Source organism: Electrona antarctica, assembly GCF_951216825.1.
Source record: "Electrona antarctica genome assembly, chromosome: 11".
NCBI classification, from domain to species: Eukaryota; Metazoa; Chordata; class Actinopteri; order Myctophiformes; family Myctophidae; genus Electrona; species Electrona antarctica.
Window position 1 is genome coordinate 19,490,089 of NC_136792.1, and position 16,996 is coordinate 19,507,084.

Consider the following 16,996-nt stretch of genomic DNA (forward strand, 5'->3'; position numbering starts at 1 on the left):
AGAATAAAAGAAGTGCAAGGGAAAAGATTAAAGGTATGAATACTCACAAATAGATTAGTTAAACCATTGCATGCCGGGGCTTATCTACACTATTATTGTAAAACTGTGGACATTGGAACGCCACACTTGTTAGTAGTGCAGTGCAGACAGAGGACAAAGATCATGAAAATGGGTAGTGGGATGACATGTAAAATGAAATAAATACATGGATGGAGATGGCACCATAAGTCAAGAAAGCACAGCAAAATAAACAAATAAAATTGATTTAAAAGTAGCAGAACCAAATGCTGAAAAGGCCACTAAAACAATCACAGAAATATTATGGGAAAACCATATGGAGAAAAAGAAAATAGGTGATGGGGTGGGGTTGACGACATCCACGCACATGCAAAGCGTGTTGACAATTGAGAGCAGATGGATACCCGAAGCTGTTGCTACGCGGGATGCGCACTTTGGGGACATCTGGAGATGGGAGGTCAGGGATGGTGTCCAAGGGCTGGAAATAAGAGGAGTGATAGATGTGGGAGGAATGAGGGCCAATGCCCACAGAGGTGGGCGAGCAGGATGAGGAAGACAGAGATTGAGGATTTGGGTTGGAGTTGCAGATGATAGAAGGGTGCGAAACAGCCGAGGAGAGGGAAGGCAGAGAGAAAGCCTCAAATTGTCCAATAGGCTGGCTATATGACTGTCTCAAGGTAACCCTAGAGCGGGATGGGTAGGGGGTTCCCTCTCCCTGGTGCCCCGTCAACAGAGAACTCTCTACCAACCTCTGGGAGCCCATGGCCAGCTGGGGGTCAGTGTGGCGTTGGCGCAGGGACACCATACTGGGAGCTGTGGGCACGAAATGACAGCATCTTTAACAATTACTCATACATTAAACGTCATTTCACGACATTGAATATAAATGAGACACAATGGGAGAGCAGTGATATCAGGTGTTGGGATCTTTAAAGCTTATGGTTTGCACATCTGTTAATATCATGTTGCATTTTATTTTGTATGTCATATTTTGTACTCCGTTTTCATATTGTATGCATCTTCTATGGACCCCAGGAACATTTGCTGTCACCACAGAGTCATTCTATATCTTGAGAGCAATATGCTAAAGGCCAAATCCATCTAAGAATGTTTTGATTTGATCAGGAATATCAATTGATTATGGCTAATAATTTTTAATATATTGCAGACTGCAAAGACTTGAAGAACCCCAACACTTGAGTCTTATGTGTGCCACTGCATTATGGAAAAAGTTAACAAATAAAACATAAGGAGAGCTTTGGGGATGGTACTGAAAGGGAAAAAGTCTTGCTTGTCTTGTTAAGTGCATCTGCGAGGAAAAGGATTAAGTAAAGAAATAGTCATGATACCCTTGCAAAAATAAACTGTATACAGAGTGTTGTGTAGAGGGTGTGGATAGATTAGGAATCAAAGCAAGCAGTGGAAAAAAGGTCAGGGGTGTTTTGAATGAACGCAGCATTTAGTTAGCATTTGCTTTCAGCCGTTTCCATCTACATGGCCTTGTCCCATTAATAGCAGAAGTAGGTGCTGCGTAGCTTTGACAGGAAGGACTCAAGGTAAGAGATAAGGATGCCGAACTCAGGACGGAGTTCGACCATGAATACAGTAAATGGCCAACCAGAGTATTTCCACAGGGGTTGGCAGTCTGAACCCACAGACCACAGGTCACTGGCTCTGCGGTCCGATAACCAGGTTGAATCTGTTGTTGGCCAATGACACAGTGGTGGAAGCCAAAGACCAGAAAAGTAATGGAGGGAGAGAGGGAGGGAAGTCAAATAGGGAGCGTAATCAGTGAGGATAAAAAAAGACTTACTCACTACTGTGGTTGTAAATGGTTTCACTTTCCTCAGCAGTTAGTCAACCCTTCCGTTTGTGGCAAGTTTTACCATAACAACCCAAGTATTGACCAAAATACATAATGGAATTGTAAAAATCAAATGTCAGTCAATATAGTTTTTGTAAAGAATAACAATTTGTTAAACGTAATGGTTTGGCACATGTGTGTGTGTGTGTGTGTATATATATATATATATATATATGTATATATGTATATAGCCTATATACGGGTCTCTGAAGACAGAAAATTGGGATATCAGCTATTGCATACATAATCCATGCTGCATTCTACCTTAATTGGCTTACAAAAGCCAAAGAGCACACATTAGGACACAACCATGAGAAATACATCAGCACAAACATTTTGGTGTCATTAAGACGCATATATTTTATCAAAGTTGCATTCCATGGACATAGTCATTGTTGGACATGGTTCCACCAAACCCATCGTCGATTCTTAATTGGGTGTCAAGCACAGAATGACCCAGAATGGAACATAACATACTTTTGAGATAAAAGCAAAACAAAAAACACATGTGAAGTTACAGTTTATAATATTACAATACACACACACACACACACACACACACACACACACACACACACACACACACACACACACACACACACACACACACACACACACACACACACACACACACACACACACACACACACACACACACACACACACACACACACACACACACACACACACACACACACACACACACACACACACACACACAAATTCAGGCAATGATTTGTTGTTTTTGTAATTTTCATGTTAGCTTATTTTTGGATTTCCCCAGTAGGCCCGTGGTGTGTTTAAGGGTTCGTCTGCTAGGACCCCCAGTGGTGCTGACCGATTCGTATGAAGTCTTACATTGCAGAGGTATGGACGGCATCATGTCCTCTTCCATGTCGTCCATGTCGTCCGTCATAATGAAGTGCTGCGGTGTTGAAGCAACTCTGCCGCCCATGAAGCTGGCATCGAGGTTCAAGGCCGAGGCTAAAGTTGGCAGCCCTGGGTTGTTGACAATAGTAAAACCCGTGAGGAACTCAATCTGCTGCCAGCGATGCAGCCTCTCCCTCAGAGCAGCAGTCACCTCACCCAGGGCCTGTCTAGAGGGGAGACAGAGAAGGTTACAGACAGAAGAAATTAGTAATAGCATTGGAAATGGACCGAAAGGCCACTTTAAGCCTTATACAAAAATAAAGGTCTGAATATCCGGCCGGGACAAACTTTGCTGCGTTTCACTCCCCATCTCTCTCCCCATTTCCTGTCAGTCTACTCCCTATCAATAAATGGCATAAAAGCCCCAAAACAAATCTTACAAAAATAAAGTCTGAATAGCCGATCTATAAGCTCTCAAAAATAAATGTCAATGCAATTCTCGTCTTGCATTGACTGTGTATACAATCGCGCCGCTCTAACCATCCAAGTCTGGCACCTTAACACGTCTGTTTTACTCACTGTCCAGGGCGGGGGCGGTTGTGTTCTGTTTCACCTTATTGCTGAGTGACCGTCACAGGGAAAGCAACAAGGGGTTTAGAAGCGAAAAGGTCTGTTGTGGAGAAAAGGAACTATAGCCTATGCACTCCTCACAGAGTGATTAGACTACTAATGAGTGACAGGTGATGCCACTTTTGGAGCGTGGCTGAGGATGTCTGTTGGAGAGAGTGTGAGTGAGACAGAACCTGCCGAGGCAGACAGGCCTGCAATCATGGCATTTAAACATGCTCTTCTGTTTATAAACTAAACACTGTGACGTTTAAAAAGTGTTACAAATAAGTGTTTAGAACCTAAACGCTTGAGTTTAGTGTGAAAAGAAGGGAGGCGGGGCAGCACGGGCCCCCTTGAGGATTATGAAAACTATTCGTCCCTGGCCCTGGCCGCTTGTTTCTTTTGCAAAATCTGGCAATACTGGTCACAGCAGCAACAGGAAGGTATGCACAAACAAAACGCAAAAGCTTATGGGACAATGGAAACGGGTCAATAGAAACCCAGTGGCGGATTTAACAATCTGGGGGCTCCCAGGAAAGCTGAAGCAGGGGGAACCTCCCGCGCACATGAAGCGCACGCTGAAGCAGGGGGAACCTCCCGCGCACATGAAGCTGAAGCAGGGGGAACCTCCCGCGCACATGAAGCAGGGGGAACCTCCCACGCACATGAAGCGCACGCTGCCAGAGGTGGGACGGAGGGCAGGACCCCCACGCCTCGGGCTCCATGCAATATGTGTGGTCTGCGTAGTGCAATAAACTGGCCCTGTAGAAACCTTATCAGTGCAGGCACACTGTAGAGGCACAAAGATGCCAAAAGCCGCGAGCGGCAAGGCGTCTCTTCCTGGTTTTTAGACAGCTTGTGGATGGAAAATGAAGCTCACGGGCGGCTTCCACTTGCCGCGGGGGCAAGAGTTTCCAGGAATCTGGCCTACGCAGCATTCTGCCGCGCGGGTGGGGCTTCATTTCCATCCACCAGCTGTCTAAAAACCAGGAAGAGACGCCTGCCACGAGCAGCTTTTTGCCGCGCCTTGACGCCCAAGTGTGCTTAGACCCTATGAGTAAAATATACCAGGCCACTGTAATACAGCAGCCCTATACCTTACTCTGATCCATAGCCTAGGCTTGTTTAGTTGTTTTTTTTTTTGTGAAACATCAGTGAAACAAGGTGTCTTGGTCAATTAATAAAAACATTTGTGATAAAACGTATATTTACTTTGCCGACAGGATTTTGTGGTCCACGTCATCGAGGGAGGAGCTGTGTGCCACGTGGAAAGTCCCAAACAGGGTGTTCCTCTTCTTCTTTATCTTCTCGGCCTATAAATGCAGGACAATTTTACCTTCTGTTCCATCTCTAATCTTTCTCTAGTCTTAGAGAACCGGACTTGAGTTACAACTGTTCCTTTACGCTTTTTTTGAGTGGTGTAAACCACTCCTACAACTGGCTTTGTTAGTTTACGTGTCTGTCTGTCTGTCTGTGCTCAAAAAATTAGCATGGTTGCTACGGTCACCCAGTTCACCCGGGTGTGATTTCATTACGTCAGACATTACGTCAGACCACAGCTGATCAGGCTATATAAGACCTTACACCACTCAGTTCACACGGGTGTGATTTTTCCATCTACACCAAATGTACACGCCAAAAATAGCCAACCTGCAAGCTCACAATGAATGCATTGCAAACTTGTGGACCGGCTATTTTTTTGCGAATATTCCCTCCAGAATATGGATGCTGGGGTTCAAGTGTTTAAAAGATGAATCACATCTGATTGTTATTATAGATTTAGGACCCAATATTATTCCTATGATCTAAGACCAGTCAGTATTTCCCCATATAAACAGCTCTCCCTAGGGGCCACAAATGTCAGTACTAAGACTCAAACCACTGATGTCAGCAAGATACAAAAAGCAACTATAAATATAAATTATTTAGTCGACCCACAGAAGATTTTAATCCTTCGATGCATTCCCTTTGGTGGATCACATTTTGACTCATGATGCCATTATCATTTAATATGATTTCTCTGGATTTAGAATAGAGTCTGTCGAATGCATTATATTAACAATTACAACGTTCTAAAAGATCTTGAAAAATGTATTAGTAAATTAGTGAATTCCCTTTTAAAGATATGAACTTACCCCTTCTTTGGCTATCAGTAGCTGTTTCTCAGCATTCTGCTTCTTGATATTGTAATACTGCACTTCCACCTCATGGGTGAGCTGCAACCACTTTTGAAGTGAGTCAGGAGGTGACCAGCTACTCCGTGACTCCAGCTCTCTCTCTGCTTTTTTCAGAGCCATGCGCACCTATAACAAATCATTTTAAAAAAGAATGAAAGGGTTAAAAACTTCTGACAGACAGTAGAAGTGCATCCAAAGGTAATGGACATTATGTTTATATGATATTAATAAAATGTTACATCATAATTGATGTGTCTAAAATGCTTTCTGGTTCTCCACTTTCAAGGAGAACATTTAAAAGGAACATTTAAAAGTATTTGTATCCCTCTGCTTTCTAAACATTCTAAATTCTATATCACCAGTATGTGCCAAGTGTCCAATTCAGAGGTTCTCGGACCAAATAAGAGCAACATTCTGGCCACTGTCACCTATTAGAAATGATTAAGTACACCACTCAGATTTTTCATGTGAAATGTAAACTATTAGTTATGTTCAGTAAGTGACAAATTGTAACACAGGATCTTCAGAATCAGAACCACTTGGGGGATTTTTATTTTGTCTGTGTGCCCAGAGCACATAAGATTACATAAGAGTACATATTGTGCTCAATGTAAAATAGAGCATATTTAAATGGGCTTTTTTCCCTCCATCTCTAGAGAGAGACATTAATGTACAAACCACCGCATGACATCACAGCTTTTTTGGCGCAATGTGTTTTTGCCTGTGCCATCAAAGGTGAGTTATAGCCCAGAGTGGTGTAAATATTGTGTGTGAACTTTTTGCTCTTCTCCTGCTCTTTGTATTATTCTTTCTCCTCATATTCTTATTTTGTCTTGCTCTTCTTCCACAACTTGTCAATTGAGGTGCCATAGTGGCTCAGTGGTTGCATCACCACAAGTAGGCATTTTGTGTAAACTTAATTCTTCTTGTTCTGAATTCTTGTTAAAATTCACCTATTCATTTTCTTCTTCCCGGTCTTCCTTTTCTTCAGTTCTGTGCCTGGATCCATATCATTGCTGCTATTATGTTTAGATTATTTTCTTAAACCATCTATTGAATTAAATTCAGATTAAAAGGTATATTCAGTGATTTCACTTAATTCAAATATCACTTTTTTGTTTTGTTGTGATAATCCTCCCTACTATAGAGTGTGCTGACCATATAAGGAGTTCCTCCCTGTCCCCAGTTAACCCCTGGTGTAAAAAGACCTGTAGGTTTAGTTTTTGGTTAGGTGGCCCAGCCGTCATCCAATCAGGATAGAGAGGGGCCTTCCGCCAATCATGATTGAGTGGGGGCGGGCCTTGGTATGCGTGCTGTTGGCTTGTTGCGTGCATAGACATATATACATAGACGCCCCTTCCGGCTCTGAGGCGTGTGTCACCATTGAAGGCACTATTTTCCCGACATTCCTTGCGAAGAATAGCGGAAGCAAAGCGGAAGCTTGTCAAGCTTCCGCGTGCGTAACATAAGTCCCGGAAAAGACGCGCTGTGATTGGCCAGTAGTCACTTGAGTGACAGCGAGAGACATGGAGGAGTCACATGGGCAGCGACGCAGTCGCCTTCAGCAAATGCCTTCAGCACTTCTAAATAAGAAAGCTGCGGAGAACTGTTGCTTTGTGTTCACTCTTTAATGTTTTCTGTTAATAATAATAATAATAATACATTTTATTTATAAGGCGCCTTTCAGGGCACTCAAGGTCGCCGTACAGGTTAAAAACAGTTGATACAAAACACAGTTTAAAAGCAAAACAAAACTAGGGCACAGCTTGCAGCAGAGGTCAGCCATATGCCTGCCTAAACAGGTGGGTTTTGAGGTGAGTTTGGAATATGGTGATAGAGTCCATGTTTCTGATGTCAGGGGGGAGGGAGTTCCAGAGGTGGGGGGCAGAGCGGCTGAAGGCTCTTGACCCCATGGTGGAGAGACGGGCTGGGAGAACTTTCAGGGTGATTGAGGAGGCAGACCTAAGAGACCGGGTGGGGATGTTGACATGGACAAGGTCAGACAGGTATGGGGGGGCGAGATTATGGATGGCCTTGAAGGTATGGAGAAGGATCTTGAAGTCGATGCGGTATTTGATGGGGAGCCAGTGGAGTTGGTGAAGTACAGGGGTGATGTGACTGATGACAGGGGTTCTGGTGACGATCCGGGCAGCAGCATTCTGGACCAGTTGGAGTTTATGGAGAAGTTTGTGGGGGAGACCAAAAAGAAGGGAATTACAGTAGTCCAAGCGGGAGGTGACAAGAGAGTGAACCAGGATTGCGGCACTGTGGGGAGTTAGAGAGGGGCGGAGGCGGTTGATGTTTCTGAGGTGGAAGTAGGCGGACCGGATGGTGGTGTTGATGTGGGTGTGGAATGATAGGGTACTGTTAGTAATCTAATCCCCCCTGGCTCTGATGTTGTATTGTTAATAACTTTGTTGTTTGTGTTTGTTTGTTTGTTTGTCTTGTATTGTAATGTATGGAATGCACTTCCCATTGCAGTCAGAACTGCAGCCTCACTCCCAATCTTCCGCCGTAGTCTGAAAACCCACCTCTTCAGACTCCACCATGGCCCGTAGCACTTGCCCTAGCCTAGCCCCTTAGATAGCACATTATGTAGACTTAGATAGTATTTTAAACAGACTTATAGCTTGTTATGTAGACAGCTCTAGAATTGCACTTTATGTAGTCATAGCACTTTATAGTACACATGTATAATATATTATATAGTATAGTATGTATAGTTTACATAGATACTCCACTGTTACGTTCTTAGTTTACGCATGATTCATGATAACTACTTTTTATACATGTGATGTATGCCATGCTTTTTGTTATTGCTTAATGTAAGTCGCTCTGGATTAAGAGCGTCTGCTAAATGCCTAAATTGTAAATTGTATATTGTCATGACTGTTATAAAGATTTGTTAAAAAAAAAAAAAAAAGCCTTCAGCACTGCACTTCCGCCTTCATTGCGATACACGTCGCTCCAATGAACTGCAGCGGCAAATGAGGCATCTATTTCTTAATATCTATGGTTGCGTGTCCCCCCACTGTAGTGTGTGCATGTGCACATCTAGTTACCGGGGCGGACCAGGGTTTTTCCAAATCACTGAATGCTCCTTTAACAGTGTGTTCGCATTATATTTACTGCCCATTGTTTATCATCTGTTTATTTGAGTGGGTAGTGCTGTTTCTTTGCCAGCCAAAACCCTGATGGCAAATTAGTTCATGAGTAGGTGTATTTATACCAATCTGAACGTTTCAATCTGAACATACTGTATAGCTGAAACTGGTACAGATTATTCGGTTACCTGGAGAATTTTATTCTAGCTCTGTACTACACAAAGTTACTATTTCCTAACTGGGTTTCTTGTACAATCCCTCTCTCCAACTGTACAGCAACAGCAGAAGCACAAGTACATGTCTGTACCCATGACCGCAACTCACAGTCACCACCTGTTGTGTTACCTGGTCTAGCTCTTCCTCTGCATATTTCTGTCGGCTCAGCTCGTTCTCTGTGCCTTCACGCAGCTCCTTCAGTCGCTGGGCTTCCTGCTTGGCAGAGTTGATCTCATCCCTCAGCTTCTGCTCCAGGTTCACCTTCTCCACCTCCACCGTACTACGCTCATCCTGGGCGATCTGCAGCCTGGGGAGACACAGGGGTCAAAGAGATGCACATTAGATCGTGAAAATACACTGGTTGCTTGCTTCACGCACAAAAGCAAAATAATTGTATTTTCTCCTCACCACTTTCAGTGAACATGAAGTGTTACTGCAGATGTATAATCTATAAGGGCAATGCTGCAGCATTTCTTGTATTGTCTTCTATTGCATATTAACCCATTTTGGGCGGGAACCCCTTTTGGTGTTTTAAATATTATGTTATAATTTAGCTATTGAAAAATAGTGAAAATGTGGCGCAAATCTTTGAATATATATTCTTTCACAGCAAACGTTTTTAACTCAAATTGTTGCTTCTGCTAGTCCCTGGAACAACATATTTTCAGATGGGGGTCAGCGGCCAATTACATATCATTTTTGGGGTTTTGACATGAAATATTGAGCACCACTGATACAGAAACATACTGTAGGTATTTCAGAAAACTGTCAGGATTTAGAAGACATTTTTTAAATTTCGACGTCAGGCCTAAATGGGTTAAGCAAGAAATACGACTGAGAAATAAGAAACCTGCATCTCCGGAAACATTGGCTAATGTGCAGAAGTCAATGGGCTTTGATCAGCTGGCAGGGAGCTCACAGTAAAGTGACATCAGGGACAGCAAGGCCAAAAATGGTGGCCTTGTGACACAGCTGTCAACATGCACTTTAAGAACTGCCCAGTGTACTGTAATCATCCAACAGTCCTGTAATGACTCGCATTTCATGTAGTGTGACTGAAATAATAAAACAGATAAATATTTTTTTTTAAATTGCGTAATCATCAGTTAAAGTATATTTAAGCTTGTTGGTCAAAACATATACTAATAAAAAAAAACATGTTTACTCTATAGCACTGAGATTTGAGTCACATGTAAAATGTACTAAAATACAATTTAATCATTTTATAACACAGTCAATAGAACCCAGCAAGCACGGTCAGGACTTAGTGACGTCTCGATTGGGGCCAGATCAAGTCAAACCAAGACTAGTCAGATCTGGCCCAGAATATCACCTAATTTCAACCAACATAAATTCTGCTCACTAAGACGGATGTCCCTGGATGAAAGAGTCCGATCGTGGCCAGATCAACTTAAGTCATATCATAACTAGTCAGATCTGGCCCAGAATTATCTATATTATTTCAACTGGTGAAGAAGTCCTGGAAATGACGTAAAGATCATCCCCATATGGGCTGTGATCTGCCCTAGTCCTGAACGTCACCAGAGTCACTGGATGACGTCATCATAACGTCATCATGACGTCATTTGGCTTGCTGGGAATAGTTTCACTGCAAAGTAATAAGGCACATTACACCACAAAACCATAAAAACCTTAACGCATTAAAACCAGGAATGGATCCATTTAATTTTAGATTAGATTTTAGTGTTGGCTGTTCAAAAATAAAACGTGTGAGAAGGACTACTGATTTAGAAGGCATTTTGTAGAATTGGCCTCAGGTCTTAATGGGTTTTTAAAGCACAATGACACTTTCCTAGAGGTGTGGTCTGTGGATACCGCTGCAAGCCCAGTAAAACAGCTCTCAAAGTCACACTTGTAGCTGGACAGTTGGACTAGTTACAACTTACATGGTGACACATTACAACCCAAACCTCTACCAAAGTGTCATTGCACTTTAACTACCTTAGTTTCTATCCGTTTTGTGATCAATTTTGTGATTGGCACAACAACCTATGCTCATCATATATAATCTCAAATTAGCACACGATTTGGAAGTTCAGTCCAACACAGACTGAAGTTGAAAGCAGAGAAGAGATCTAGTCTTTTGTCAGTTTTGGACACCCGTATAATAGTTTTTTTGTTTGTTTATGATTGGACAGATGCTCATTCATTTACAGCCAAATGAGTGCCAGGCTACATTCGGAATGCTGCCTTGTCACAGTCATTGACAGTCACTGAAAAATCTCTCCACCCTCAAGTGCTCTATGAAAAAAAGAATACTTGGGTGGAGTACCCGGATGTACTAAACACACTTAACTGGTTGAGCCGGTATGAAATAACTAAGTACCATGTTGTGCATTGGAATTTATTTTTTACATTTTTCTTTAAAATGTTTTAAATTTGTCCTCTGCCTTTAAATCCTATCAACAATTGTGGGACGGGGGATTCAGGACCAGAGAACAGGCAAGATAAAAAATAATTATGTAATTTTTCTGACACTAGGGAGCAGTAAACATTTCCTGTCGAGCCATCATTGACGGCTGAGGTAGCCAAACAGTGCAGAGGCCCAATGAAAGGTGATCCAGATGGCAGAGGGTGGAAAATGTGGAGGACTGTCCTGCTAATGCCTTCGACCCTGACCTCGGTCATTCTCTACATAAAGGCTCATCAGCTCTGCCTGTGCTGGCTCTACAAGGAGGAAGGCTAAATGTTTTTTCACTTGCTCTGCATGGCAGGATTCACAAGCAGATGCAGATTTGTCAGTGGTGGGTATTGTTTGAAACAAATACACAAGGTTCCATTTGCAGGTTATAAATATCGATGTTGTATTCAACGTGTGCTATTGATGTTGTATAGGAGAATACAGCCAATCAATGTCTAGAAGTCAGCAGTATTTGCAATTTGACAAGGGGACAGAGACGGTCCTTTCCTGTCTGTGTGCACACCACACATAATCTCACCGGAAATGAGTGCTGGAGCTGACATGTTAAGCAGTTATACTTCACACCAGCTTGTGTTATAAAAGACACCCAGGAAGCAACATGCAATACAGCTCTCTGGTCAAAGCCACAACCTACTGTCTCCCAACAGAGAGGGCGTGACAAGGCCATGCCACTTGATATGGCCACAGGATATGCTTGAAGGTCTGGAAAGCGAGCAGCTGGCAGTAGGGATCAGGAAGAAAGGCACAGCTACAGACAGAGGACATAACAAACCCCCTTCTCTCTCTCTCTCTCTGACAAATACTCTAGGAGCGATGCCAGCCTCTGTGCCATGGCCACATAATGTATAATCAAATGTATGCCTTTACAGAGGCTCAACAGTTGCACTGCTTGACTGTCCAGATAAGAGGATCTCATTATGGACATTTAAATTTCCAGATGCATAAGGTAATGCATTACAAATGGTGGTAAAATGTTGGCTACTGGTCTAATCACTGCAAACATGGGCTACATCAGAGTTTTCAAGTTATCCCAAACCATTTAAAACCAAGTAATGTACATCAATGTTGTCCTATCCACTAGAGATATATTCAAATCAAGTTGTTCGGTTACTAATTATTGGGTAATCCAGAGATACTTTAGTTAGTCAATAAACAGGCAGAGCATTAGGACCTGCTACATCCAGCACATACTGTCACACTGCCCTGCCTGTCAGGAGGCAAAGCGTTAATCTGTTCCAAGGCTATGCTCGGCAGAGGAGAAGAGTCAGTCATAATAAGCCACCTAAAATGGTAATACAACACAGCAGGTTATAGGGGGATGTTCATTTAAATCTAACTTGCAGCTAAAAGCGGAGTACATCGAACTGAATTTACCAACAGCTTTTGATGACTTGACAAAGTGGGGCTGGACATGCAGCATATGACATCACGTGGCAAAGGGCACACTAAGAGGAAATGTTAACAACTTTTCTGTGTGTTCCAGTGAGATAAGGATGGGCCATGGCTAAGAACGAAGGCAATTCACTTCTATGTTGTTATCAGCAAGCACGAGTACATCCTTTGGTAGATTCAGCATGAAACACCAGAGCCAAATAAATAGACTGGCCTGTCAGTCTTTTTAGAGGGATTGTCTGACCTCCCTAGCTTGTCCTGGTGCAACACTGACATGGTTGGTCTGTAGTCAAGAGGCAGTTTGATCACACACACAGAACAGCTGTCTGGATACATAATGTAATACCACAGGGAGACTAATAATGGTATGGACACAGAGCCAGAGTCCTACTCAACTGAAACACAGAGGGAAGGAACTTTGAGTTAACAGACAAACATTTGTATTGTCAGTCTTCTAGCCGATAAACAAACATATAAAACTACTTTCTAAAAAAAAAAAGAAAATCATGGCTGCTTCATGGCCCTTATCTTTGCACAGGCAACGAAGCCTGAAAAGATATTTTGAGTCCTACAGTCAAAATGGCAGTTGCTGTACACAATTCTTATAATAAATAATAATAGTTTGTGTCCGTGCCAGATTTAGAGGCACATGACCTGCAAATATTCTGGATATGTACAGTCCATAGTACACCTACTGTATACTGTAGTTGTTGTCGAGCAGGAACCTTGTATCTCATTATTTCCTTTGATTTCTCACAAGTGAATGCTGTATTCTATACTTCATCGTACGACAGTGTTGCACAAAAGTAAGAAAGAATTGCTGATCTACAACATTGCAAAGCAAAGTGTTTTGAGCTGGTATTTGTGCAAATGTTTATTTTCAACCTATAATGAGGTCAGGCCTAAAATAGGGACCCCAGGTTAAAAGTGGTTAAGTCTGTTTGTGGGTTTTATGAAAACAAGACCCTCCCCCCATTTCCTGAAAAGTAACAGTTTTGTGACGACAAGGTTTCCAACCCAACAGCGACAATATGCTTAACTGTAAACTGTATGTGTTCTGAAGATTCATAAAGTATGTGGAGCAAATAAATAAATAATATGGCCATCGGATGAGAGGTTGCAATGGCAATTAAATTATCAGCTGATGCAGGAAGCTCAGCCCTTTGCATGAATACAGCCTGGGATCGAATTTAAGAAGTATTAAGTCTACAAATCTCATCCATGTGTAAAATGCAGTCAGTGAAGAATGTGTGCCGTCATTTGCCAGCCAATTATTCACAGTCCTGTTCTTACAGCCAAACACGAGTTCTTAACTTCCTCTTTGTGATGAATAGGCCTCTGTACATGACCTATCTGTGAAAGTTGCTATGACAACATTATAACTAAATACTAAGGGTAGGCTGGTACACCGGTTTCAAGCAATCTTCTCAGAGAACATGACTTTTAGTGAAATCTGATAGTTTTTGCTATTAGCACGGGTATGAGCTAAGCTCCACATATTTCAGAAATACTAACATTGACAATGGTAGCAGTTTGTCGTCTCCACCAGGCCGAAGGCATGGGGAGAGAGTATGTTTTGCACGTCCGTCCGTCCGTTTGTGGACAGCTAATCTCCGGCACCATTGGCTTGATCGCAGCCATACTCTGCACACACACTCCCTGAATGCCACAGCTGAACCTCTGCCCCAAGGTTTTCACATTGGCCTCTTGTAGCGCCACAAGGAGGCCACTTTGTGCAAAACATTTTTTTGGACAGAACACCTACAGATTTTGTTCAAACATCACGCAAATTCGTACACAGTCTCTCTAGAGCCATTCAACGAAACGGGTCTTTCAGATTTTTCAGACGCCACCCTGATTGGCTAAGATTGGCTTCCAAAGTTCGCAGGAGTGCTCAGTTTCAAACAAAATGCCACAAATCATGAACATATCGTGTGATTTCCGTGAAATTGTGCATGCACATTCCCACTATGCCGAGGAAGAAATGCCACTTGAACATTTTCAACTCATGGTGGTGCTATAACTGGCCGATTAGTGTTTTTACCTCTTAACTGCACGGATCTGTGTAAAACTTTGTATGCATACTCCCTAGAGGCCAAGGAAAACTTTGCCTGGAATTTTTCACATCTGCTCTTTATAGCGCCACCAGGAGGCCGACATATGTAAAAGACATTTTCTAATATTACTCCTTCAGATTTTATCCAAATCTCACGCAAATCGGTACACATGCTCTCCATAGTCATGTGATCAAGACGGGGTTGTTTGATTTATCATAATCCATCCTGATTGGCTACGCCTCTAAACTTTTCAGGAGTAGCCCGCTTTGTACAAATCGCCACAACTCCTCAACGCAGCGTCCGATTGCAGTGAAACTGTGCATGCATATTCCCACTAGGCTGAGGAAGACATGCCAGTGCCACTTGACAGTTTTCAAATCAGCCTCATGGTGGCGCTACAACAGGCCAAGTCTCGTGTAAGTATATATATATATAATTATTATTATTATTATTTTAAATAGACAGCAACACTTGGTCTGTCAATAAAAGAAAATGTTTGCATTGTTCATGGCCAGTAGTTTGTGCGTCTTCCCTTTTTAATTTTAAATGTACAATGTGCAAAAAAAAAATGTGTGTGACACATTTTGCACCCCGGCCACAAGACGTGTGGTCGGGGTGCAAGAAGCTTGTATTGTGCATGGTAGGAAAAGACGTGTGGTCGGGGTGCAAGAAGCTTGTATTATGCATGGTAGGAAAAGACGTGTGGTCGGGGTGCAGGAAGCTTGTGTTGTGCATGGTAGGAAAAAGCCTCACTTCTGTTGTAGGCCATGTAGACTCTGTTCAGCCCTCTGCAAACCCTCCAGGTCTTTCATCATCTTCTTCATGTGGTCCTTAGAGTAGCGGTTCTGGATGTAGGCAAACCAGCAGCCACCCATGCCGATGACTATTGACACCACCAGCATGAAGTCTTTCAAGTGATTATGTCTATTCACTGGGGGCGGACAAACAGAAGACATGTGTTTAGTATGGTATGTACCAAGAAACTCAAACTGCCTAAATAAAATGTGAGCAAAATAAAAACTAGGAACACTTTGTATTCACCAGTGAGCAAAATCAACCGATTATTATTTATCTTTAAATAAGGGTTTTGCTATGGTCTCTGCTCATCATACTTAACTGTCCAGATGTCATGGAAATAGAAGGTATTAGTAGTACAGCGAATGTTGGATAGAGTAAGAGGGCGCCAAACTAAAAGACCAAGCTAAAGCCAGCTTAACACAATCTATTTCTAGTCTGGTAACTGATGCTGACAAACAAGTATGGGAATTATGACATTTTGCTACACAAGAGAGGCAATGACTCAAAGTTAAACCATTACTCTCATTGTTGCCCCCGCAATAGCTTGGAAGTGAAGCGTTAATATCACAATGTTGTTAATGTCACGATGGTGTCATCCTAGTTTTTAACCCAAAGCTTTTCAATTCCTGGGAGTCAAGGCACAGACAGTCCCTGTGGTGAACAAAAACAATGTGGCGCCAACCGGAACGTACCGGAAGACAATTATATTTCCCTTTGTTCTAAACAGTATTACATGGAAAATACCAGGCTTTCCTCTGCGGTGGGAACATAGAGTATATAAAAGGATAGAGACTGAACTGGCGCGAAGCTCCGCCCCCCCCAGCTATTCATGTCAGTGGAAGTTGCTCAGTGGCGTTTTGAAGCACCCGGAAGACTGCCGGAAGTACCTCCTCCGGAGCTCAAATTTGAGGTCCGGGGTGACGTAGGGAGTGATGGTCCTACATGTTAAAGCCCAGCTGCACGGGGTTTCCCGGTCATGAATACACGGGTCCGCCTGTAGTCCCTCCTCCTACCACTAGGGCCCAGAGCTTCAACGTTGAATAGCCTCACTGGCCCCTTGGGTGGGAAGCCTGGTGATGTGAGAGTAGTAGGGGATGTTCTACAACTAAATAGTGCAGTACCCGTTTCCGTCTCAAGTCCAAACCACAACAGTTTCAACTCCTTGCAACTAGTCGCAACTCCTTGCAACAAAGCAGTTTTAAGGTCAACCACACCAATGAAACTCCTTGCAACTGCCATTGGGGATAATGGTTGCAAGTAGTTGCATGTTGCAAGGAGTTGCGTGGCAAATCATTGGTGTGGTTTGGGATTTAGTACAGTACCCTTTATCCAAAATCAAGAAACGGATATCATCATCAATTTGGTGTGGTGGTCAACTCCAATGAGGCACATTACTACTGCACCGTGCATTATGTAAAAGATATTCACATCTGGCGTTTTTATCTGGT

At 42.7% G+C, this 16,996-nt stretch overlaps 1 protein-coding gene across 5 annotated transcripts in view; it reads right to left on the reverse strand.

Moving 5' to 3' along the window:
* Positions 1 to 16,996, reverse strand: part of stim1a (stromal interaction molecule 1a) — a 39,503-nt gene that overhangs the window by 4,395 nt on the left and 18,112 nt on the right. Inside the window, exons 7-13 of one of the 5 annotated variants that reach the window (XM_079513562.1) lie at positions 15,504 to 15,681; positions 8,988 to 9,165; positions 5,497 to 5,664; positions 4,574 to 4,674; positions 2,741 to 2,979; positions 1,637 to 1,717; positions 768 to 831 (exon numbers count right to left, since the gene is read on the reverse strand). In XM_079513562.1, coding sequence (XP_079369688.1) covers positions 768 to 831; positions 1,637 to 1,717; positions 2,741 to 2,979; positions 4,574 to 4,674; positions 5,497 to 5,664; positions 8,988 to 9,165; positions 15,504 to 15,681 — 1,009 coding nt within the window. Of the gene's footprint in view, positions 1 to 422; positions 832 to 1,636; positions 1,718 to 2,740; positions 2,980 to 4,573; positions 4,675 to 5,496; positions 5,665 to 8,987; positions 9,166 to 15,503; positions 15,682 to 16,996 lie in introns of all 5 variants that reach the window. The other 4 variants (XM_079513560.1, XM_079513563.1, XM_079513561.1 and 1 more) reach the window with 4 other exon arrangements.